The sequence below is a fragment of the Staurois parvus genome, unplaced genomic scaffold, assembly GCF_062004578.1.
Source record: "Staurois parvus isolate SC_StPar_1 unplaced genomic scaffold, SC_StPar_1.0 ptg000298l, whole genome shotgun sequence".
In the NCBI taxonomy this organism is placed as follows: Eukaryota; Metazoa; Chordata; class Amphibia; order Anura; family Ranidae; genus Staurois; species Staurois parvus.
In genome coordinates this window covers 812,072-838,208 of record NW_028318094.1, presented here as the reverse complement: position 1 = coordinate 838,208, position 26,137 = coordinate 812,072, and the positions used below count along the sequence as shown (strand labels likewise).

The 26,137-nt window shown below is 40.2% G+C and overlaps 1 protein-coding gene across 3 annotated transcripts in view; it reads left to right on the top strand.

The window, feature by feature from the left end:
- The window catches only part of ANXA6 (annexin A6), a 158,212-nt gene that overhangs the window by 92,538 nt on the left and 39,537 nt on the right, over positions 1 to 26,137 (top strand). For all 3 annotated transcript variants that reach the window (XM_089682788.1, XM_089682790.1, XM_089682789.1), the window contains 10 exons: positions 1,510 to 1,566; positions 3,026 to 3,119; positions 4,380 to 4,475; positions 6,878 to 6,936; positions 9,868 to 9,990; positions 11,736 to 11,794; positions 16,249 to 16,333; positions 21,079 to 21,160; positions 22,448 to 22,542; positions 25,444 to 25,557. In XM_089682788.1, coding sequence (XP_089538914.1) covers positions 1,510 to 1,566; positions 3,026 to 3,119; positions 4,380 to 4,475; positions 6,878 to 6,936; positions 9,868 to 9,990; positions 11,736 to 11,794; positions 16,249 to 16,333; positions 21,079 to 21,160; positions 22,448 to 22,542; positions 25,444 to 25,557 — 864 coding nt within the window. The remainder of the gene's footprint in view (positions 1 to 1,509; positions 1,567 to 3,025; positions 3,120 to 4,379; positions 4,476 to 6,877; positions 6,937 to 9,867; positions 9,991 to 11,735; positions 11,795 to 16,248; positions 16,334 to 21,078; positions 21,161 to 22,447; positions 22,543 to 25,443; positions 25,558 to 26,137) is intronic.

Below are 26,137 nucleotides of genomic sequence, written 5' to 3'. Positions count from 1 at the left end.
AGATATACAGCTTTGAGGCTGTAGGTACAGGAGTGCCTAGGCACAGTCACATATCTGGAAGTGCACAGCTATTTTTCAGGAGGAATTATAGACAAAAGCTACATTTTTAAGTTATAATTTCTAAATGTTCCGGATAATAGTGTAACACCCTCCTTGTTTAGCTAGGGGGATCTAGATCCTAATGGTTAGACAGGAGCTGGTTAGCAACTCAGGTGTAATAGCCAGAGGAGTCAGATTGTGGTCAGGGCTGAGAGACTCTGCAGGCCAGCCCCTCTGGAATTTCCCTCTGCTTTTGAGGCTTTTGAAGGAGGGCCTTGGAGGCAGTGGGTGGATCTGAGGAGTAGCTGTCTGCACTCTTGAGGGACCTCAGCCAATCCCCAACAGAAGGCTTGGCAAGGGGCTAGACTCCTTTAAAAGTGTTGGAGCATGCTCAGTAGCAGGAGTGTGTGGTGGGAGAGGTGTAGAGAGTTTTGAGGGATATGTGAGGCTTGAGGAAGAAGGCTGCCAGGAAGACCCATGGGATGGGACCTGCCTGCAAGCCTGGAGCGGGAAAGGCGGAAAACTGTGAGCTCACTCGCCCCCTGAGCAAATACCACCTGTATGACAGGGAAGGAGCAGCCCAGCCGATAGGCCTGGTAGCAGCAGCCATTCCACAAGCGGTACAGGAGAGGATCTGAGTGAGTACACCTGCAGCCCCTGGGTGGATAGGGAAAGCAGCACTCTGATGGGAAACCAGATTAGTCCCCTACTAGTGACTGTTTACCCATTTATAGGGACAGGAGCCAGATCTTCTTGCTCAGGAAAAGTCTCCAAATTGCTGGGTGAAGAGGAGACTTTCATCTAGGGTCTGGGGTGGTACAAAAAGGAGATGCTGGCTAGTACTCCAACAGAGACTGTATTACAGGAGAGATGCTTGTGAATAGTTCTAGGAAGTTTGTCCTCGATTATACGTTCCCTTGGGCATCCTATATCCCCCTTACCCTATCCCAGTTAAAATTCCCCTCAATAAACAACAAACCCAAAGCTCAAGGACTGATTTTCTGACTCTAGATGCAAGCTTGTGTGGAGAATGCAGATTGCCTGGCTGTGCAGGGCTATAGGGGGGACCCAAATTCATCAGAAACCCCTGGGGGGTTAGTGCTACAATAGCAAATCACGTTTGGCATTCAGGTCCACTTTAATGCAGTACACCTTAATGCATTGTAACATGTTCAGTTACTGTAAATCACATGCACTACAGCAATGCATAATGGGAATGGTGCCTAACAGTTTATTTCTGGAGCACAGGTCAGTGTGAACTCTAGCAAGGTCCAGATTGATTTATTGCTAGTTTTATATTATGCATTTTTAGGCATAATTTTTGACTATATTTTCTTTTTTATAGTTCTTGCTGGTAAATGTGCATGTTTTTGATTTTTCTGTACTTTACTTAGACTCCTATCCACAGTAAAAGATATGACTGATAACAAAGAATTTAGGATTCACAGTGCTGTTTTTATTTGACTGCAGGGGACACGGGAAGAGGATGATATTGTGAGCGATGAATTAGTAGAACAAGATGCCAGGGTAATGTTTGTTTGATTAAAAAAAAGTGTTATTGCTGCATTTAATGCAAAAATATACTCTTTTCAATTAGTTTTCTTAATAAATGTGTTAATGAGAAAAGCTTGCTTAATACAAATATTATCATTGTATATTAATGTTTTCAAAATGTTTCAAATTTCAACAAAATATAGATTTCTCATTGGAAGCAGCCATATTTGCTCATTTCATATGCAGACACTCCTTACAGTTGTGCGATGCAACACAGTTCTTGTGCTTTACTGCTCTTTAACTCCGTACAGTCTGCAATCTGTAGAATAATGTATGGAATATTACTATACAATCTCCTTTGACACCTAGCAACCAAAACTATGCGCAGCTGCAAGCTGTCAGACCCAACTGTCATTGATAACCAAGGTCCCGTTTAACCATTGGAATCCTATCAGAATAAATCCTGATCATGTGATCACTTTGTTAGCTATGACATTTGACCACATGCAGACTGAGGGTTCATTCACAAGCCATGAACTTTCACCTTGCAGATTCCACTGCAGCCTGAGGATGGCCGTGTGCCATTGATACAATTACAGTATTTAAAAAGTTACAAATATTATTTTAATTATATATAATTCATAATATGTTTTTACTTTGTCAATTTTGTCAACAAAAGCAGGAAAATTCTTAAACTATTTGCGTTACAGCCAAGTTAACTGAAGCACACTGATGCTGTTAAATTAAGTTTGGACATCTAGGCTTCAAGGACCTATGGTCACAAAATACTACTAAAGTAGCTGAAAGTATACTCTGTTTTTCCCTTCAAGAATTCAAAAACCCATAGACAAGGTTCACGTGACTGTAAATTGTTTTTTGTTTTTATTGTTTTGGACCTTTTCAAAACCATAAAAAGTAAAATGTTATTGGTTGTTATGGCTTACTGTACTTTCTACTGTGCATAGAATCACTATTGTTAGTATTGCTATTTTAAATAATAGCCCCCAGCATTAGTTTCATTGGCTGCAGTAATAACCCCCAGTACTGGTATAAGTGGACACAATAATAACCCCCCCTCCCCCACATTGGTGTCAACAGATGCAATTATTACCTCCAGCACTGGTGTCAATGGACACAATAACTTCTAGCACTGGTGCCAGTACCTCTCAGCTCCTGTACCCACATTGGCAGGGAAAGTAGCAGAGAACATTCCAGTGCCAGCACCCTGCTACAACTCTGCTGCCCAATGGCTTCCTGACTGCGTGATGGGCAATAGGGCTAATATTGGAGGAAAATTTGAGTGCTGCTAACTGTGTCTGTTAATGCAAAAACTACTGTAGCTTCTGGTTATCTGTTGTGTGTCACATAATTAACTTATAGTCTGTTTGCTGTTTATGAGCATGGTGCACCCCTGTTTATGTTCCCTTATATGTATGTTAGTATTTCTCACATTCATCATGCAGATAAATGTTTTTTTTTCATTTGCGTTTAGGATTTACATGAAGCTGGAGAACAAAAATGGGGCACAGATGAGGCTCAGTTCATCTACATTTTGGGAAGCAGGAGCAACTCCCATCTCAGACTTGGTGGGTTTCTCCATAGTTAAATAGGTAGTCTGGCTGAAAAAAGACAAAATTCCCTCCAGTTCAACCATAACAAAAAAAAATTATAATCCTACACCCACAGTTGATCCAGAGGAAGGCAAAAAAAAACCCCCAGCAAAGCATGATCCAATTTGCTCCTGAAGGGGACACAATTCCTTCCTGATCCCCCGAGAGGCAATTGTATATTCCCTGGATCAACTTTACCTATAAATGTTAGTATCCAGTTACATTATGTGTATCAAGTTGCAGTTTTTCTGTGTACACAATTTGCGTCAATCTACAATATGGTATTGAGGACAGGGATTCATGTAATGCAGCCGATTCATGGTCCAGTAAGTGGACAGGAGACCGAGAATTGATACAGGAATCTGCATCATGAAACCAGAAAATACGGGTGCAGCTTAGCTGCCTGTGATGTACAGTGGTAGATGTGCAGTGTATATTGCACAGGGCTGGCTGTACAGAATTATAACTCCTTTACATGAAAAAACATTTACACAAACAGATGTAAACTGAATTTAGCTGTCTGTCTGGAGTTCTGCTTTAATACTGCATCTGAAGCAAAGCATCGGGTCTAAAACCGTAATAATTGACATGGGTCTTCATTTCACTCCTAAGACCTTTCCCACCCCACCCCACTCTTGCTGATCAAATGGAAACTCTACCAGCCAGTCGCTTTAACTGTGAGAATGACCACCTATGTGACTACCACCTTCAAGAGAACTTCTTGACTTCTGTTTTGCAAAAGCAGTACTTTGCATCGTGGTATAAAAAGTCCATTGGATATCAATGAGTTTTTGGAAAAGTCAAGCAGTATACTTGGTTTCCTGAAAGAAGTTTCAAGAGCTCTGCTCTCCAAACCACTGCTAATAAGCAATAAGCCAAAATGTGGGTGGATTTTCCACATTTTATGTGCGCTCAATAAATTGAAGTTTTACAAATATATGTGTATGTGTGTATATGTATGTATGTGTATGTGTGTGTGTGTGTGTGTGTGTGTGTGTGTGTGTGTGTGTGTGTGTGTGTATATATATATATATATATATATATATATATATATATATATAGATATATATATATATAGATATATATATAGATAGATAGATAGATAGATATTGTGTGTGTGTGTATATATGTATTTGTGTGTGTGTATGTATGTGTATATATATATATATATATATATATCTCGATAGTTATATTTTAGGTTTATTGTTCCTTAATTAAAAGTGTATTCTCTTGCAGTGTTTGATGATTATGAGAAAGTTGCTGGGAAGAGTATTGAGGAGAGTATCAAGGGGGAACTATCTGGAGATTTTGAGAAGCTGATGCTGGCTGTAGGTAAGTCCTTTGCTATCCCTTTGCCTGAAAGTAAGGCTCCATTCACTCTGAGATGAGCATTTTTCAGGCATTTTTTCAAGCAATTTTTTTCAGGCGTCTTTGAGCAGATTTGCAAATATTATAGGTGTTTTTCAGTTAGGTGTTTTTGCTATGCTGAATAGAAATAAGAAACAGCTGCTGTTTGAGCTGAAAACGCCTGGAAAAGTCCATGAAAAATGCTTGTTCCCACTGTTCTCTATTCAAGTCTATGGGGACAAAACACTCAGATCTGCCTGAAAAGTAGCGCAATTACATTTCTGAACGACAGGCGTTTTGCTACAGACGACAGAACGCTCAAGTGTGAACAAGGGGCCAATGGAAATAATAGGATTTTACATGTTGAGCATTTTTGAGCTGAAAGGCGCCCAAGTGTGAATGGGGTCTGATTCTGAGTTATATAAGCCACTTCAACTTTTGAACTGATTTCCAGAGGAGATACGGAAGGTGATGTCCTAAAGAGAAATCAACAACTAGACAAGTGTTTCTCAACTTTTTTCCAGACAAGGCACCCTTTAAAATTATGAACAATCCCGAGGCACCTTTTAAAATTATGGACAGTCTTGTGGCACCCCATTTTAAAATGGGGCGCCTCAAGACTGTCCATAATTTTAAAAGGGCACCACATTCTAATATGTGAAAAACAATTCTAATAGTTTTATATAATGTAGCAATGTCCACACATGTAGGACACCCAACATTAGAGGTGATTTATTCTTCCAAAGCAAAAACACTTTTGCACACTGGTACTGACTAGTATTCAATTTTTCTCTTCTCCCTCAGTTTTTATCCATCACTGAGTTAATGCTAGCCAAACTAGGATACTGTGCAGGCAGCTGACATTCTCCTTATCAACTGATGATGTCGTTGGTTGTCAGGATGCTGGCAGCTAGAAGGTCGCAGTGGTGCACAATGAAAACCTGTGACTTGGTGTAACTAAAAGGCAGGCTCGTTCCACCCGCTGGCATGGATACAAGTTTTGGGCAATTTTTAGACATTTTCCCAAGATGCCTGAGTACCCTAAAAAGGAAAAATTCCCAGCTCTAGCTTGCCAGCCAGCCTGCAAACAAACCGAATTTACCTGTCTAGCAGTATGCATTAAAAACAGGGGTTTAGTTAGTACATATTTGCAAATACATGCGTAAGCTATAGAGCCTCATCATGGCACCCCAGTATTCTGTAGTTCCTACCTCTACAAATTTAAGAGCCCCCATAGTAAAGGTACATGTATTTAATGGATAGACCAGGGGCAGGTGGACCTGAGGGAGCCCACCCCTCCTTTTTGGTGTTTGACATGTGTCGCCCGTCCATGTACTCCTTGCTGTGAAGGCCAGTTATAGACTGGGGCAGTGACCGTTTTTTAATGGATAGACCAGGGGCAGGAGGACCTGAGGGAGCCCACCCTTCCTTAAAGGTACAGGAGTGCACTGGACACCCAGCATGTAGCACAATGGCAGATAGGGTGTCCAGTGCGCCCCCTCGACCAGCAATTCAACCGTACAAAAAACGGTCACTGTCTGACTGGCCTTCACAGCAAGGAGCACATGGATGGGCGACGCACATCAAACAACAAAACAGAAAAATTCCCAGCTCTAACTTGCCAGCCTGCAAACAAACCGAATTTACCTGTCTAGCAGTATGCATTAATAACAGGGGTTTAGTTAGCACACATTTGCAAATACATGCATAAGCTACAGAGCCTCATCATGGCACCCCAGTATTCTGTAGTTCCCAACTCTACAAATTTAAGAGCCCCCATAGTAGAGGCACATGTATTTAATGGATAGACCAGGGACAGGTGGACCTGAGGGAGCCCACCCCTCCTTTTTGGTGTTTGACATGCGTCCCCCGTCCATGTACTTCTTGCTGTGAAGGCCAGTTATAGACTGGGGCAGTGACCGTTTTTTGTAGTGTTTTTGCCTGGGTACCCTGGTTGAGAGAGGCTGAACTAGATGACACTGTACACCTTATCATCCATCCAATAGTCAGCTCAACAACTTGAATGGACATGGCCAAATCCTCCCATAAAGAAGCCTGATGTAGCCAAAACACATAGGTTAACATTGTTGTACTTAATCGGAAATGGTAGTTGCCTGTGTGTTATACTGATACTCTGATTTTAGTGCTCTACAAGTCACTGAGCTAGAACAAGCAAGCGGCAAGTGAACTTAGAGCTCCTTGTCTTAAAGCTAGATGGCAATCTTACAACTACGATTTCAGGAGGTTGAATGTAACAGCTTATGTATATTTCTTGAGATAAATGTATTTCAAACAATTTGCGAGCACATAATATGCTTTGCAAAAATATGTGTGCACCAAAACTGTATTCTACCTATTTATTTACCCATATTATGTTTTATTTTCAGTAAAATGTATTCGTAGCACCAAGGACTACTTTGCTACCAGATTGTACAAATCAATGAAAGTAAGTGAAGTAGTATAATCAATGACATGACTGTTTTTAGCTCTGCCATATATAGCAATATCAGTGGGTGGAGCTAGAAAAATGTTTGGTTTGACTAATGAATTAGTTGTAATACAGGGTCTTTTTGGGCTAGTATAACATTTATAAACCTTGCACAGGTTTTTTTTTTTTTATTTTAAGATGGTATTTTACTGATCTAGTTCATCCTAAAGCTGTAATAAACTTAAAAACAAGAATGTAATATATTGCTGCTTATCAAATCTTCAATATGGTGGCTTCATTTGTTTTATTTTTTTCCTTTAAAGCAAAACATTGTAAGAAACAGCGAGCAGGCAGCCTTTTATTGCAGAAGAGACATGCACTGTCTCTTGTTCAATAATATGCCCCCACCTGCCTGCTCACTGTCTTCCCGTGTATATGTAAACAGTGATCGCACCACACATGTGAGGTATTGCCACGAACGTCAGAGCAAGAGCAAAGATTCTAGCTCCAGACTTCCTTTGTAACCCTAAAATGGTAACCTGTAAAGTCTTTTAAAGTGTTGCCTGTAGGGAATTTTAGGTACCGTGGTTTGGTGCCGTTCCATGGGCAGACGCAATTTTAAAGCATGACATGTATGGTGTCTATTTACTGGGTGTAACGTCACTTTTATATGTTACTAAAAAATGGGTATTCTATTGTGTTTTTGTGCATTAAAAGTCATTAACCACCTCCCACCCACCATATAGTCCAATGACGGGCGCAAGGTGGTTCTCTTGTTCTGGGAGGATGTCATATGACGTCCTGCCATGCTCACTGCGCATGCGAGGCTCAGGGAGCGTCCTTTGGACACAGCGGATCACCGATCCACGGAAAGAGCCAAAGATGTCGGCTCGGTCATGTGATCAGCTGTGTCCAATCACAGCTGGTCACATGTAAACAGCGAAGTGCCGGTTATCGGCATTTCTCTCCTCACGAGATGTCACACTGACAGCTCGAGAGGAGAGCCGGTAATCTGCATTCCGTGGAGGGGACATGTACAGTGTGCCCTGATGATCAGTGTGGCCCAGAAGTGCCAGCTGTCAGTGCCGAGCAGCGCCATGTGCCAGTGCCCATCAGTGCCACATATCAGTGCCTACCAGTGCACATCCATGCCACATATCAGTGCCCATCTGAGCTGCCTTCAGTGTCACCCATCAGTGCCTGTCAGTGCCACCTATCAATGCCACATATCAGTGCTGCCAGTCAGTGCCGCCTATCAGTGCCAGTCAGTGTCGCCTATCAGTGCTGCCTTTCAGTTCCCATCAGTGATGCATGTCAATGCCCATCAGTGCCACCTACCAGTGCCTCCTCATCAGTGCCACCTATCAGTGTCCATCAGTGCAGCCTATCCGTGCCATCACTGCAGCCTCATTAGCGCACATCAGTGAAGGAGACAAATCACTTATTTACAAAATTTTATAACAAAAACTAAGAACACTTTTTTTTTTTTTCAAAATTTTCTGTAGTTTTTAGTTTAAGAAAAAATAAAAAACCCAGAGTTGATTAAATACCACCAAAATAAAGTTCTATCTGTCACAAAAAAATTATAAAAAATGTCATATGGGTACAGTGTTGCATGACCTCGCAATTGTCATTCAGAGTGTGAGAGCGCTGAGAGCTGGAAATTGGCCTGGGCAGGAAGGGGTATAAGTGCCCTGTAGGCTAGCAGTTAAAGCGTATTTTTCCCAAACAATTTGCATTTGGAAAACCACTGCAAAAATATCATGCGACATAAAAATATGCAACACCCACCATTTTATTCTCTAAGGCCTCTGCCTAAAAAATATATAATGTTTGGGGGTTCTAAGAAGTTTTCTAGCAAAAAAAATTATATTGGAGAGGGATGTCAGAAATGGCCTGAACTGGTTAATGGTTTGGCAAAAATGGCATTTGGAGAATTGAAATAAACTTTTTAACACACAGAGGTGCTTACAATGGTCAACTTTTATTCATTTATTTAAAACCTTTGACACAAAAGGATCAAAACCTGTTGCTGTAACTGCTTAAAAAGTGTTAGTCTAGGTTCACATCTCTGCGTTTTCGCTCTGTTTTGCGGAAACGCACCGCAGTCCATTTACCATGATTTCCTATGGGACAGGTTCGCATCTCCGCATTTTCGCCCAGTGTGTTTTTGGAAAGGGTCAGGGACTTTTTTTAAACGCAAAACGTTGCATTTTTGGTTCTATAGACTTCAGTGGAGACACTGCAGGAAAGCACGCAGTGCTTTTTAATGTGTTTTTTTTGTGTTTTGTATTTTAATCTACCGAGCAAAAAGTTTAAAAAAAAAACTCAAAATGCAGCAAAAATGCATGTGCAAAACCGTAAGACACAATACAGAAACGGACCAAATGCAAACTGCATAGGTGTGAACCTAGCCTAAGAGTTTAATTTTGATTTGTTAGTGAAGTCAAACTAAATCTGCTAGTGTATATAACACTAACCTCCCCCCAGACGGATAACACTGATGTCCAAAGGTGTCTCTGTTGTTCCTCCATCCAGAGTGGAGACACCCTAATATAGAAAGTGTTACTGGCTGAATCACTAGATGAATATAAAAGGGTAAAAAAAGCCTAAAAAAGAAAACTGGTCTAGCCATCACCTTTAAGGTTTGGTAGGCTGCAATATATTACATTTTTGTCTTTAGGTTTAATACCCATTTAAGTGTGTTTCATAACAGAATATGTGCTCATTTCCTTAACACACTGGATTTCTAATGGTTTGTATTTTAGCACTTTGTAATTCTCTGTATTTCTTGCTAACTGAACTACCTGTTTGACCATGAATGAAATAGGCATGACATTTTCTTGGCATCGTTTTTTTTGTTGTAATTATACCTTTTTGTTTGAACATTATCATCTTTTTAGAATTGTAGCAATTATTCTTTTTTTTTTTTTTAATTTTATTTTTTAGGGTCTGGGCACTTCAGACAATACCCTGATCCGAATTATGGTGTCACGCAGTGAGATCGATATGATGGACATTAGGGAGTCATTCCGGACTCAGTATGAAAAGTCTTTGTACTCTATGATCAAGGTAATCTAATTACTATTGAACAATGCAGCTTGCCAGGCTCCTAATAATATACCATGCAGTATTTCTAGTAAGGACTCGCCATAATCTAAATTATGATACCTTCTCATTGGGTCCCAAGCCCTACGTCAAAGAAGTGATGGATTCCTTGCACTGCTGTGATAGCCAAAAAGTCTAAACCATCTGAATGTAGTTTGAAATAAATTACTTTATTATTATTTTCACAATATCATATAAGCTAGTTCCTTCTATATATCCAATAGTGTACTGTGGCGCTATTCTAGGTGTCATACATCTCCCAAACAATCAACAATGAAAATAAATATCCAATAATAATAAACAATGAAGATACAACTTAAATAGTCCATACAAGAGGAGGAAAAGAAATTTAATCTCCAAACACGGAAAGGTTTCTTCTTAGTGAGAGCTGTGAAAATGTGGAGTAGGCTCCCTCAAGAGTTGGTTCTGGCCAGCTCAGTGGATTGCTTTAAAAAAGTCCTGGATTCTTTCCTAGATACACAGAATATAACTGGATACTAACATTTATAGGTAAAGTTGATCCCAGGAATATCCGATTGCCTTTCTGGGGATCAGGAAGGAAATTTTTTCCCTGCAGAAGCAAATTGGATCGTGCTTTGATGGTTTTTTTCTTCCTCTGGATCAACTGTGGGTGTAGGATCATAACTTTTTTTTTTTTATGGTTGAACTGGATGGACTTTTGTCTTTTTTCAGCCAGACTAACTATGTAACTATGTCCACCAGTGCTGTAGTGGTGCAAAAAGTCCCATTAATGTCCAATCCGTTCATTAAACATGTGTGACTGCAATCTTCTCCAATTTAAATGTATTTATCTTTCATTGTTGATTGTTTAAAATATGTATGACACATAGAATAGTGTCACAGTTCACTATTGGATATATATAAGGAACTAGCTTATATGATTTGAATATTTTTAAGTGGCAGCCTTTCAGTTAATTTGTAGCATTAGCGATTTCTGTAGCATGGAGGAAGAATTGTTGGGCAAAAGAGGGAGTTGCACAATAATTTAGCAAGGAATTGTTTTCACAATACACTAGTAATATTAGGCTATATTTTCACAATACACTAGTAATATTAAGCTATATTTTCACAATACACTAACAATTCTAGATGTACTTTTGGCATTTGGGACATAAATTAATGGCCTGCATGGTGCCCCCAGTGTCTTAAAAATAATACTTTATTTTTAGGATATGTGATGAAATGAGACATGTAAATACCTTCTGTTCTAACTCAATTGCTTATATTTTGCCTTCCTTGACCCCCCCTTCATTAATATGCTAATGACATGATTAAAAACAAATCTTTGTTTGCATTATGCTTTATTTTAGACCTAGTAACGCCATCACTTGGTCTCTGGGTTTCTCTGTGCAATACAGGCAGATTATGGCTGGTGGGAGGGGCTGCACATAGCTTCCTGAGAAGCAGAAACCCTTATGTAATACCCACATGTGTTGCTAAGCCTCAATGATGGAACTAAAATCCAATGAATAAAAGGAGCAGACCAGGGACAGTTCAGTAGGTGAGAAAGGGCTAGATGGTGCTGGACCTCCATCTCGGAAATGAGGCAAGTTCAATCTACTGCAGAAATGGTATAGAAACTCTTCTCTCTGCTGACACATGCTTGGCCACATTTAGAAGACTTTAGAAGAAACATTTTGGTTGGATCTATTGTAAGGTTTATTCACCTATGTGCTGTTTTATTTCAGAATGACACATCCGGTGAGTACAAGAAGGCCCTGCTCAACCTGTGCGGAGGAGATGATGAGTATGTATCAACTGCTTACATAGTATTGTATTACAGAATGCAGTTTATAGTTTTTTTACAGTTTCTCATATTTGGATGTCTTTCTATGCTTGAATCTGTTTTTATGTTACTGGTCACTGTTTTTGACATTCCTAAATGATTATTAAATAACATATGTAAATACTGATGCCCCCCTGTTCAGGCTCCTCTCTACTATATCACATCTATTTTACTAACTAAAATGTTAAAACATTGAACCAGGAGTGCCGTATTGTTGGTACTGTGGTGCCTGATGTACAGTGCTCAGCATAAATGAGTACACCCCTTTTGAAAAGTAAGATTTTAATCAATTTCTCAATGAACTCAAGAACAAGTTCCAAAATGTTGACAAAACTGAGTTTTATTTGTTTCAGCTCATTACATGAAAGTAAGGTTAATAACATAAGCTAGTTTACAAAATCTTCAGTTTTACTCAAATTAGTTGTTGCAAAAATGAATACATCCCACACCAAAAACTACTACATCTAGTATTTTGTATGACCTCCATGATTTGTAAGGACAGCACCAAGTCTTCAAGGCATGGAATGAACAAGTTGGTGACATTGCAACAACTATCTTTTTCCATTCTTCAAGAACGACCTCTTTTAGAGCCTGGATGCTGGATGGAGAGTGAAGCTTAACTTGTCTCTTCAGAATTCCCCATAGGTGTTTGATTGGGTTCAGATCAGGAACCATACTTGGACATTGAATTACTTTCACCCGGTTCTTCATCAGAAATGCAACAGTGGCCTTAGATGTGTGTTTTGGATCATTGTCATGCTGGAAAAGTGCACAACCACTAAGGGCACAGAATCATGATACCATCAATGAAATGCAGCTCCCCGACACATGCAGCCCCACAGAAGGACACTGCTACCACCATGTTTCATTGTAGGCACCGTGCATTTTTCTTTGTACTCCTCACCTTTGGACACCATACAGTTTTGAAGCCATCAGTTCCAAAAATATTTACCTTGGTCTCACCACTCCAGAGTACAGTCCCAGTAGTCTTCTTTTTCAGCATGGGCCCTGGCAAATTCTAGGCTGGCTTTTTTGTACATGGGATTTAGGGGAGGCTTCCTTCATAGATGACACCCATGCATGCCATTCCTCTGCAGTGTATGCCATATTGTATCACAGGAAACAATCACTCCAGCATGGCTTTCTACTTCTTTAGCTAACTGCAGTGAACTTGCATGGCAATGTTCTTCAACCTTTCTAATCAGAAGACACGCCCATCAAGGTGTTAACTTCCATGGATGGCCTGGACATCTCTGTGAGATGGTTGCAGTTCCATCTTTGTTAAATTTTTGTATCACGTTTGCAACAGTATTCAGTAAAACTTTACTGATCTTCTTGTAGCCATCACCTTTCTTGTGTAAAGAAATTTTCTTTCCCGCCTTGTGCCATTTCTCTTCCATGTGGTGCCATTGCTAACAGCATAAATTGAGAAGGTTTTCTTTAAATAACGCCCTTTTATAATCAAATGTCTGCTGGACACATGTTTAATGAATAATTAGACTCACCTGTAGTTGAATTCTTGTTAATTAGGATTCTGCTGTCTAAAATTTAGCTTTGCTCCTAAGACTTTCATTGAGGTGTATTCATTTTTGCAACATGGTCTTTTTTGTGTGTGCAAATTACCAAATCTTGTTTGCATCAATGGTCTACATTTGTGGGAGTACTTTGTAGTATATTGTCCCATAGAAAATGTTGATTCTGAAAGGAAAGTTTTTCTGACAAATCTGTTGGTGTGTACTCTTATGCTGAGCACGGTATATGCAGAGCTGCTGTTGGTCTACCAGTCTACATAAAGAGATGGAAGCATGCATATAGAGATTCTCATGACTCATCCTTAAAACAGAGCTCCAGCCAAAAGGAGAAGTTCCACTTTAGGGACTGGTCCCTTGCTCAACATGATGAATCGGCATCTTTGGGGAGCAGGTACCCGATTTTGAGAAGTGCCCACTCCCACTTCCGCTCGGCAATCCCAGAGGACTGCGGGACCATTCACAATGCACATGACTGCTCAAGCATGCACAGTGGGCACCTGGCTGTGAAGCCACAAGCTGTCACAGCTGGGTGCCTACAGTTAGGATGCCGGCATCAGGGAGGGAGGACGACTGGTGAACCCGGCTGGGGTGAACACACCGCTGGATAGTGAGACAGATGACTGGCTGTTTTTGGAGCTGCTGACTGACAAAAATATTCAGCCCCCACATCTAAGAAGTGGTAAGCTGTAATATAATAAAGTATTAATTTTGGGTTTAATGCCACTTTAAGGTCCATTTACATTTCATGCACATTAAAGGAGAAGTAGTGCCAAAGCTCTTTTGGCTGTACTTCTCTTATGGATCACTTAATTTTGCACTCTTGTGACCAGCAGCAGCAAAAGTCCATGGTTCAGTCTCTGGAGAGATCCCAACTTAAATGACAGGATCAATCCAGATGCCAGGACTGGCAGCTGGCTCAGCCTCTCAGCGCACCGCTGAGAGCCTGAGCCAGCACTTTCTGCCCCCTCCACAGCCCATCTCTCTAGTGAGCACTGAAGGGGCAGAGCAGAGAGTTGGTGACTGATACTCACCGGTTCTCTGCTCACTGAAGACTGAGAACTGAGCGATCAGCTGTCTTTAACTGCTCGGTCTCAGAGGCAGCGGGGGCAGATGCCGCATGGGACTGATCCTGCATCCATCTAGGTGAGTATGTATGTTTATTTTTATTTAATCCCGCACTTCTCTTTTAATACGCATTTTTTATCACGTCATTTTGCAATGGGCTCTTAAGCCATGTACAGGGATCACAAAACACACTGGACTAATGTTTTTTTCCAGCACACTGCAAAGCAATGAATGCATTTTACTGCATACTTTTACAATGTGCTGAAAGTCAGACATGTTTGTTTTTTCATGTGTCTGTTGGGGTACCATGGAAATTCAATGGCAACACACTATTTAGCACATACAGTACACGATCGTAATAATTTTCAAAACACATGAAAAAGTGTGGGCAGTACAGTGGCTAAGTGGTTAGCACTTCTACCTAGCAGCACTAGAGTTGGTGGTTCAATTCCCCACCATGGCACTAGCTGCTTGGAGTTTGAATGTTCTCCCAGTGCCTACATCAGTTCTCCCACTCTTTATAGACATTCTGGTATTTTAATTGGCTCCTGTCTAAATTGTCCCTAGTATATGTATGTATGAATGTAAGTTAGGGACCTTAGATTGTACGCCCCTTGAGGGTTAGGGACTGATGTGAATGTACAATATACAGTGTTGTGAAAAAGTACAGTATTTCCCCCTTCCTCTGAAGGTTCAATACTGTTTCAAGTTTTCTCCCTTTGTGGATAATGGCCCTCACCATGGTTCACTGGAGTCCCAAAGCCTTAGAAATGGCTTTGTAACCTTTTCCAGGATGATATGTCAATTACTTTATTTCTCATCTGTTCTTTAATTTCCTTTGTTTTTTGAGATCTTTTTAGCGTGTTTCACTTTGTCAGACAGTCTCTATTCAGCTAATTATTTGGTTCAACAGGTCTGGCAGTAATCAGGCCCGGGTGTGGAAATTTTACTCCACTTTCTAAAAAATGTGGGTAATCCCAGTTCATTCATGATTTAGCTAGGGAGGGGGCCAATTACTTTTTCACACATGGGCAGGCAGGTTTGGACAGCTTTTTTTCCCTTTAATAAATGAAATTATCTTTTAGAAACTGCATTTTGTATTTACTGAGATTATCAATGTGTAATATTAAAATTAGTTTGATCTGAATCATTTAAGTGTGACAAATATGCAAAAAAATAAAAAAAATCAGGAAGGGGACAAAGACTTTTTCACAGCACTGTATATATGTAAAGCACTGTTTAAATTGATGGTGCTATATAAGTACCTGTAATAAGTAAATAATAGATATGCGATACAAGGATAAATGTGGCCTAGAGCTAACCTGTACTAAGAGATGTACGTAGGCTGTAATTGCTGACCTCTACTTCTGAAAAGGTTATTAGCCCAGGAGGCATGGTGATCCAATGATTATAATACTTTATGGTTTAATGACCTGCAAAACATAAGGAGGTCAGGGGTTTTGACTTTCTAATAGAAGTTTGTTCTAGGTCAGTGACTCACAATGTATGCAAGCAGCAGACAGGCAGTTAGCATTTTCAGAAACAAGTCAGCAATGGCAGCCTTCATATTTTTCTTCCATTAATGTAGCAGAGCGTGACCTGAAAAATTAATTCAATGCAATTACTGTTCTGTATGATGGTATACAATGACCCATAGAATCAGAAGTCAGCCTTCACCTGCTCAGTCATGGTAAGCGGTTGGAAACTGACTGATTTGTCTTGGCCGCCATGGGTTGATGTTCCTCACTCTGTGTTATTAAATTATTCTAGAATTTCAGTCTTAACTTCCCTTGTGAGTTGTTCCTCTTCATTTTTTAGTGCCGCTGGGGAGTTTTTCCCAGAAGCCGCCCAAGCAGCCTATCAGAAATGGGAGCTTAGTGCGACACTTGCTTCACGCATCGAGGTTGGAACAAAGGATGATATCTCCCTTTTCTTTTACTGCACCTACTGCTTAGAGGCCACACTAACCCAGCTAGTAGCACCACAGCCTCCCTTTCTGCTGCTTGCTTGCCTCAGACCTCTACTGAGGGAAATAAGAATTGCCATTCTTCTTCTCCTTCTGGAAGTGGTATTATGCTGGCTGTCATGTTGGTTCTTGGACTTTTTGCATCACAGAACAAGTATTCCTCTTGTGATATCAAACTAAAGTCAGAACTTTCAATCTGCATGCTTGTTCTGGGTCAGTGACCCAGAAATGATTGAGGTTGTATGATCAGCATGATTGCTATGTAACTAGCTATTTTGTAGAAGGAGATCAGAACTGGCAACCTCCATTGTTCTCTCATTACAGGTTTCCTTTAAACAAAGCTAACATGCGTGCTTTCACTAACCATCTAATTTTGTTTCCTAAATTGTACTAGATATCCTGCTAACATTTTGCTTCTTCATAAAACAGCACTGGTAATTGTTTGACTTTTATGTTATCTTTGGGTCTTTCCAATGCATTCTGGCTCAGGCATAAAAAAGTAATGCATTGTGGTCACTTCTCTTTCTGTCTGTTTACTCTGATTGAATGTGGAGTGGTTTTTGAAGGATCGATCTGTCCAGCCTCAGTAACAAACATGTTGTCTCTAAGAAATCCAGACTTATCCTTTATATTTTCCATTGTACCAGGACTAACGGACATGACAGATGGACATTCTAGCACACTGAATATAGCAGACCAAACTGTAAATTGAAACTACCTGCCTTTAGTAGTAGTAGTTAACAGGCACAATACAAAAAAAATATATATATATATACAATATTTTTATTATGTTCCTCTCCTCATCACGTGACCTTGTCATAGCATTAACTGCATGGCCAACCCCCTAAAATAGAAGTAAAGGGACTTTTTTTTTCTAATTTTGAATAGATTAGGGAGGGTTCTAACCCTTGTCAGTTCTTTTTGCCATTGAGGAGATTTCCTCTCACTTGCTGCCCCATAGTTGAAAAAGCAATTCAGAAGGAATCTCTCCAAAGTGAGAAAATTCCTGGTAGTCACCTTGACTAGTGTCTCTCTTAGAAGATTTCCCCTCTATTCCTGTTCTGGTGACAACCCAAAACTTGGAAAATTCTTGCAATTTCACCCTTAGTAATGATGACAATCAGAACAAATAGAGTGAATCTCCCTAGAGGGATCAGGTGGCAATAAAAACTGACAGGTATTCTAATTCATCTTCACTGTATCCAGAACTAGAAAAGGTTGCCTTTAGTTATACTTTAATATGAATCAATTGATTGTGTACCAGCAAGGATGTAAAACTAGAAGTGTAGTTTTGATGTAGCAACAGGTTGTCATTTAAAGACAACTATGCATTCAGGAGTTTGGGATCACACCAGCAAACATGCTTTGGCACTAGCTCTGATGTGTGAATGGATCACTTTGGGTGGGCAATAGTGTTTTATTGATTAAAGCCCAACTGATCATTTCGTTTAAATTGCATAATAATTTCAGATGCATCAAAACAAAGGGTGTGCAAAGTGTTACAGACAGTCAGAAGTAGAAGAACCTGTCCCCTGCTAGGACCCTTGTTTTATGTGTGGAAGCCATGGTCTTTCTACTTTCATATGACTAGACCCCTAATAAATGTCAGACCTATAGCTCTGCAGTCAGCAAAAGCCCATTCTCACTGCTGATTGGATAGTTCCAGCTCTGATTCAACTAGGACCTCTACAAAGACACCACTGCTTCTACACAGAGTGTAATGCAGCATGCAGGCAGGGGACAGGTTCTTCTACTCAGGCTGTAGCTGCTTTTGAAAGAAAACTATCTGTAACACTTTGCACACCCTTTGTTTTGATGCATCTGAAATAATTGGGTTTTAGGGATATTTACACCTACATCTTCCGTACATTCATGGGAAGCAGCCGTAACGGGGATGTTAATTTTCTATGCCTTTTTTATGTTCAATAAATTATAGGCAATATGGGGTAGATTTACTAAAACTGGTGCACTTAGAATCTGGTGCAGTTGTGCATGGTAGGCAATGAGTATAAAGAGTTTTTCTTAGCGTATGAAGCAGTTTGAGTTTTTGGGGTTTTTTGCTGTTTCTGTATTGCTGTTGAGATTTCCCTTTACTTCCTGTCCCAAACACAAAACAAGAAGGAACTAAGGATCTTCTCAAAGGCAGGGGAAATGCCTTTTTTGACAGGCTTCCTGATTCGAAGATTTTCCCTTCTGTTCAGGTAACAGCTGGGATTCCCCGTTAATTGCTGTTCCAGTGTCCTCAGGACAAATAGTTGGGCGGATCTCCCCAACAGGAACACACAACAATATAAACTTTACAGAAGTTCCAACCCTTGGACATTCTTTAGATATACTGTAACATTTTGATGGCTAACCTCTAGTTTTCATTTACAGTTCAGATTTGCTTTAATTGAAAATCGCAGTGCGCTTTCCCTATGATTGCTTAATAAAAATATGATTTCAGTGGAAGTGGCGCTTCCCAATACTATGAGAATTTATGATAGCAGTATTTAGAAACCGATTTCTTTTTAGAAAGGAGATTTGTGAGTTATAACCCGGACAGAGCTACTGTAATTGGCCATTAAAACAAAATACAAATAAAGGTTGATTGACTTTTATCGCTGTGCTTCAATGTTATTCATGAGTCTAGGACACTATTATTTTGAGCCAGACTTTTTTGCATTTTGTGCCTACTGCTTTGCATTGAAGTTACTTGGGAATAGAAAACTGTGATGTTCAATTAAGAAAACCTCATTACACTAGAATGGCTGCCTGACATTTCCCAAAGGAGGCAAATCAGATCAACTTCCTTCATTAGATAAAGTAAATAATGTGTTTATAACTGAGAAAAAGGTCTTTAGATAATGTAATTGATGCTCTGAGTGTCCATTACCTCTGGGTGCTCTTTCTTTTGGGTTCTAAATTGCTGTTGGAGTTTGACTTCACTATCCCTGGTCTCACAACATCAAACCTTTAGATTAATTGATCCATTAGTGATACAAGAGTTTAGCAAAGGCATGCTAGGTATAAGGGTTTCTTCACTATTTGCTACCTGCTAATAAACAACAAACACTGAACTGTAACTAAGCCTTTGATGAATACATCCTTCCCTACCCTTTAGTTGGGGATGCTCCATCCCCATGCATGTGAACAAGAGATTATGGCTCATGAAGTTATTAGTTTACTAGAGTAAGCTGTTATAGAGCCAAAGTAAACTATTTTGAAGTCATGGCTGGTTCTTTTGAAGCAAAGGTAAGCCATGGTGCTATTTTGTGGTCATGAGGATGTTAGTATGGAGAAAGAGTAAAATGTTATATTGCCAAAATAAGTTACTATGAAACTAGGATAAGCCATTTGAGAGTTAGTTAATATTACACCAGGGTAAGGGTAAACTATTGTAACACCAGGGTAAATTATTATGATGCCAAAAGTGAGCTAATGTAACAAGAGGATTAATAATTATTCATCAGGCTAATTTATTATTGACACCAGGGTAAGTTATTTTGACATTAGTCTAAGGCAGCCCATAGATGAGTCCGTTTTTTCATTTAACAGGTGGATTGCAAAAAAAAAAAACTGACCCAATTCCCCCATCTATACATTTGAGGTGGATGGAGGAATCCTCACTGCTGTGTCATTTTGTTGAGACTTCCCATCATCACAATACACTGATCAGGATTGCAGGCTATAGCCTGCAGCACTGATTGTGCAGGGAGAATCTGAAAGGGCAGTTTTACAGAAGTCGATCAGTCAACCGCAGTGCCCATGGATAGTCCCTGTTGAACTGACCGAAGTTTAATTTGTGTATGGCCTGGCTTAAGGGCAGATAATCCATCGAGCTGGGTGATGCCAACAGGGCTACCCAGGTCTCAAATTTCTTCTGATTACTGCTGAATTGGCCAAAAATACTTTGTCTGCACCACCTGCCTCAGCAAACTTGAACTGAAAAATCAAAAGATTCAGTTCAGATTTCTTCATCCACCATGTTTAACATGGATAGGAGAATTAAGAGACATCTACAAGTGTATGGCCAGCATCATTTATACAGCTATTGTGACCCTGTAGTATGTATTATATCACAGGGTAAGATATTATTGTATAATAACAGGCTGAGTTCTCATGACACCAGGGTGAGCTATTAGAACTCAAGGCTGAGTGATTATGACACCATGGTGACCTATTGTGACACGACAGTTGTCTATTGCTAGAGCTCAAATAGCTGGACTTCCACCAAATAGTTTCATTAAAGTTAAGCTGTATTCATACCTATGCATTTTGGTGTGCAATACTGTGTTGTAAGCACTTTAGCATTTTAAGTGTGCTTTACATGTTACCATCAGTGGTAAGGCAAGGTCTAGTGACACCCAAGGTAAAGATGCCAAAGTGTGGAGGACGTGGAAGCTCCCTCCTCAGCTATGCCCTCTCCCTGCAAAGTGCCCAAGACAGGTGTCCCTCCCTTGGCCCAGCCCTGGTTATCTTTCATCCCTATTTAATAAACATTTTACTGGAAATCCCACAAAAGAAGCTGCAATCCCAAATCTTTCCAACACGCCTAATTAGTTGCCTAATAAGGTATACATTTAATACGTGATTGTAACATATCATAAAGCTATCAAGAAAATGTAACACATAGTTAAAGAACAGTACTGAAAGCCTTTGTTAGTAGGTTTGTATATTCATGCCTATAATTTCTCCTTCAGTTGAAAGGCACCATATTTGCTGCTGCTGATTTTAATGCGGACAATGATGGGAAGGCTTTGAGGAAAGCAATGAAAGGCTTTGGTAAGAATGTCTACAAGCTTATGCATCCACTGTGAGAACATTTTGCTTCTGTAGCGCTACCCTCGTGATGGCCGCTGTGTTGTAGGTACCCTATAAGCTTCTCTCTGCACAGCCAGGCAACAGTTATTTCACACACAGACTTGCATCCAAGAGACAGTAACCAGTCCGTGGGCTTGGTTTTGTCATTTTATTAGGGGAAATCAGCTTGGATAAGGAAATAGGGATTATGGGATGCCCAGTTTGCTTGAATCAGTGAAGGGGTGACAACTTCCTTCCTATGTACAAAGGCAGATCTTGGACTGTTCTTTTTCTTGAAAGCCATCAGTCATTGCTGATTAGTAGCAACAGCCCTTTATGGGCAAGGAACTAGCAGCCCCTCAAAAATCAGCTTAACTTCTCGTAACTACATGCAAAGATATCTTCTGTCCTCCTGCAGAGCTGCTCACGGCTCCACAGCTTGCGAACACTACCAGCCATCCTGGCTTCTCGAAATATCTCCTAGGACAAGCATAAAGGATTGAGCCCAGCGCTGTCCTTAGAAAGCTTGCTACATGAGGCAGTCTTTCCCCTTGTAGATCCCAGAGAGTGCTGCTGTACTCACTCTGTCCTTTTTGCTTCCTGCTGCTCCAGATCTCGATCCCATTCATGCCTCACTGCTGAATGCATCCTCCTAAGCCAGCCCAAGCCCAGACTGAAGGCCATCCTCCCTAGACCTTAGGGACCCCTCCCAGACAATGACGAACTCCATCTTCCACCCGACTCCTCTTTCAGCCTGACTCTCCCATATTTATGGGCCAGTCCCCCACTCTACCAGGGCCCCCAAACCTAGGACTGGCTGGACTCCCATGAACATGCAGATTAGGTTCCACACCTTCTTACTTACTGACTTCTGGAAGGTTCTATGGTCCTCCAGAGTCAGGAGGAGCCAATAGAGCCACAACTTGAGTCATCCATCTGACCTGCAATAACCCGACCTCAATCACAGATTCACACAACTACCATGAGTCATACCTACACTATACTACACTGTACTAGTAGTACACGAGAGGGTGTTACACTTATCAAAATGTCAGACAAAGCTAGATAATGAACAGTCATAACTACAAAGATTTAAAGCTGAACACTAGACAGATATAAATTATATAAATAAATGTAACTCTTTTATCCATTAATACACTATTAAATGTAAAAAAGCACTTTACTTTTTACATTATCGCAAGAAAAAAACAGAGTAAAGTGAAAGGGAGGCAGAAGCTGTATGTTAAATAAAGGTGTTTTTTACCGCAGGTACCGATGAGGACTCTATTATCGACATACTGACTAAGCGCACTAATTCCCAGAGGCAAGAAATCAGGAAAGCTTTTAAGTCACACTTTGGACGTGTAAGTCTGTTTTTATGTCTTAGAAATTGTAGCATGTATACTAATACACGTGTAGGAATGAATAGGCCCTTATAGATTCTTTTTAGAACACACTAAATTGCAGCACAGAGGTGAGAACCAGCCGCATACGAAGAAATCACAGTTCTTCTTTAAATGCATTTTGCTGCATGAAAATGGACATGTGTAAATAGACCCTTAGGCTGGATTCACACTTTTCCATGTATATTTTTATGTGTGCTATCAACACTCTTGCATTTTCCTCTGCAACACTAGGCCCTAGAATGCCCACTTATGCATACAAAAACCAACAGTGCAAGTCAATGCATTGCACAGATATGAACTAGCACCAGGTAAAACAATGGCTAACCTGTAAAAAATCACAATTCCAAAATGATTAAACTGAGAACATATACCATTTTAAGAAAAAAATAGGTAATTTTGAAAATGACGACAGCAACAAATCTCAAAAAAGTTTGGATGGGGCAACAAAAAGCTGGCCAAGTAAAGCCGGCCATAGATGTGGTTTTGCAAGCCAAGGTTGCAGGAAAGAAAATCACTTGGTTCCTCCATCAATACAGGCAATGATGATGTAAGAATCCCTCTAGCAAAGCTATTACTTTCTCCCGACTGGGGTGGGGAGGGGGGGTGCGTGGGGAGCTGTCCCTGCCAGGAGAACACAGTGATTATTGCTAGTTAATATAGCCAATGGTAATAATCACATGAAGAATCCGACCGGCTGGTTGTACCCATGCCGTACAACAATCAATTTGGGTACAATCAGCCTGCTCATAGATTGTTTGAATCTCGGCCAGTTCCTGCTGAACTGGCCAAGCTTCGAACCTTCTATGGCTGGCTTTAGTGGAACTAACCAGGAACAGCTATAAGAATATTTTGCAGCTAATGAGGTTAATTGGCAACAGGTCAGTAACATGATTGGGTATAAAAAAAGCATCTTAGAGAGTCAGTGTCTCAGAAGTAAAGAAGTACAGGGGATCACCAATCTGTGAAAAACTGCATCTAAAAATTGTCAATTTCAGAATGACATCAAGGAGCATTCTGAAATTGTTTGACATTCAGGAACATTCTGAAATTGTTTGACATCGAGGAACATTCTGAAATTGTTTGACATTGAGGAACATTCTGAAATTGTTTGACATCGAGGAACATTCTGAAATTGTTTGACGTCGAGGAGCAAACAATTTCAGAATGTTCCTCAATGTAAAAATCCAAATACTTTAAATATATGATCGTCTACAGTACATAATGCCATCAAAATATTCCGGGAATCTGGAGAAATCTCTGTGCGCAAGGGACATGATCTTCGGGCCCTCATACAGCACCACTACAAACAGACAATATTCTGTTATGGACAAGGGCAAGGGCTCAGAAATACTTCCAGAAATTACTGTCTGTGAACACAGTTCACTGTGCCATCCAAAAATACAAAGTAAAGATTTGTCATGCAAAGAGGCCACATCTGAACGTGATCCAAAAAACACGGTTGTTGCAAAGTAGAAACTGTTCTGTGGTCAGACAAATCAAAATCTGACATTCTTTTTTGCAACCATGGATGCCTGCATATCTGATGGTTTGAAGTGCATTCGTGCATATAGAATGGGCAGCTAGCACATCCGGAAAGGCACCATCAATGCTGAAAGACATATCCAGGTATTAGAGCAGCATATGCTCCCATCCAGATTACATCTATTTCAGGGAAGGTCTCGCATATATTAGCAGGACAATGGTAAACCGCATGCTGCATCCTATGACAACAGTATGGATGTGTAGGAGAAGAGTCCAGGTGCTTAACTGGCCTGCCTGCAGTCCAGATCTTTCAGCAATAAAATATTTAGTGCATCTTGAAATGAAAAATACGACAAAGCAGACCCAGAACTGTTGAGCAGTTAGAATCCTATATCAGGCAAAAAACGGACCACATTCCTATTCCAAACCAACAAGCAACTGGTCTATTTAGTTCCCAGATGTTTACAAAGTGTTGTTAAAAGAAAATGGGATACAACACCGGTGATCAACATGGCCGTGTCTCCACTTTTGTGGCACGTATTGCAGCCTTCATTTTCAAAATAGTTTTTTTCTTTTTCTTAAAAGTGTGCTTTTTCTCAGTTTAAAGATTTAATGTCTTCTGTTTTCTATTGTGGATGATATAAGGGTTTTTGGAATTTGTTAATCATTGCATTTTGTTTTTATGTACATTTTACACAGCATCCTAACTTTTTTGTAATTGTGTTGAATGTTATTAAAATGTGTGCAATAAAACACATAGGTGTGATGAGGACCTTAAACTACCTTTAAGTTAACTGTTATATTACATGTATTTAAGGGCCCATTCACACTAGTGTGTTATAGTAACATGTTAATTCACATCAATGCAATGCTCAGTAACACAAAGCTAAGGATGACACTCCCTTTCAATGGCCCTCCTCCCACTCTACAATGGTGCTGCAATGTACAGATATGAACAGTCTGATTTAAATATCCATTGCTGTTCATTGGTAGGCCCTTCTCAAAATGCTCAAAATACAGCAAATTAACGTATGTTCAGTAACTTGCTGGACCAGTGTGAATAAGTGTTTCAAGTAGATCATTCCCAAGAGAAATATGGAAGCTGCCATTGCTGACCTCCGATTGAAAATGCTATCATACAGATACCCTAACGTCAGCAATTTCTGACTCAATGTCATATCGAGAGCAAAGGCAGGAATCCTTATCGGCATCAGGGTTACTAACTTAAAGTATTGAAACAGGAGGATAGGCCTGACAACCAGACAAATAGCATTTGTAAATCGAGAACTGAGCAATGGCAGCTTCAATATCTCTATAAGGAAAGTTTTTTTTTTAAAAGTATTATTAGTCATTACAAAGTATTTGTACCTTTTGTAGGACCTGATGGCAGATCTGAAGTCGGAACTCTCTGGAACCTTATCTAAACTGATCCTGGGACTCATGATGACACCAGCCGAGTTTGATGCTAAGCAGTTAAACAAAGCCATAGCTGTAAATATATTTCTTTTCTTTTCTTGGAGTGATATTCACTTATATTTTTCTTTACTAATATATAATATAGCCTTCAAAGATGGTGCAAAGATCAGAAAGTAGGGATGCAACTGAATGTGAGAGACATAAATGATAAAACATATAATGGGTCTTAAAAATAGCCTCCTTCCCCCAATCCACATTCGCTTTTGTGTAAGTTTTAGATAAACTGTAAAGTGGTTGTAAAGGCAGAAGGTTTTTTAGCTTAATGTATTCTCTGCGTTAGGGTAAAAAAACGAATGTGATCACCTTCCCCCCTAAATACTTACCTGAGCCTGATCTCGATCAAGCGCTGTGCCCAAGAGCAGCAACACTGCTCTCTCTCTCCTCACTGGACATGGAGGGAGCAGTAAGGCAGCAATGTCAATCAAATCCTGAGAAGAGGGAGCGGGAAGTGGGTTGAGCCGCATCGTGTGTGTCTATAGATACAAAGCCTAGCTTTAGATCAGGCCCAAACGAGTGCCCCATAGAAAGTGGCTTGCTATGGGGGCACTCAAAAGGGGGAAAAGCCAGGAGCACTGGTGGGGGACCTCAGAAGAGG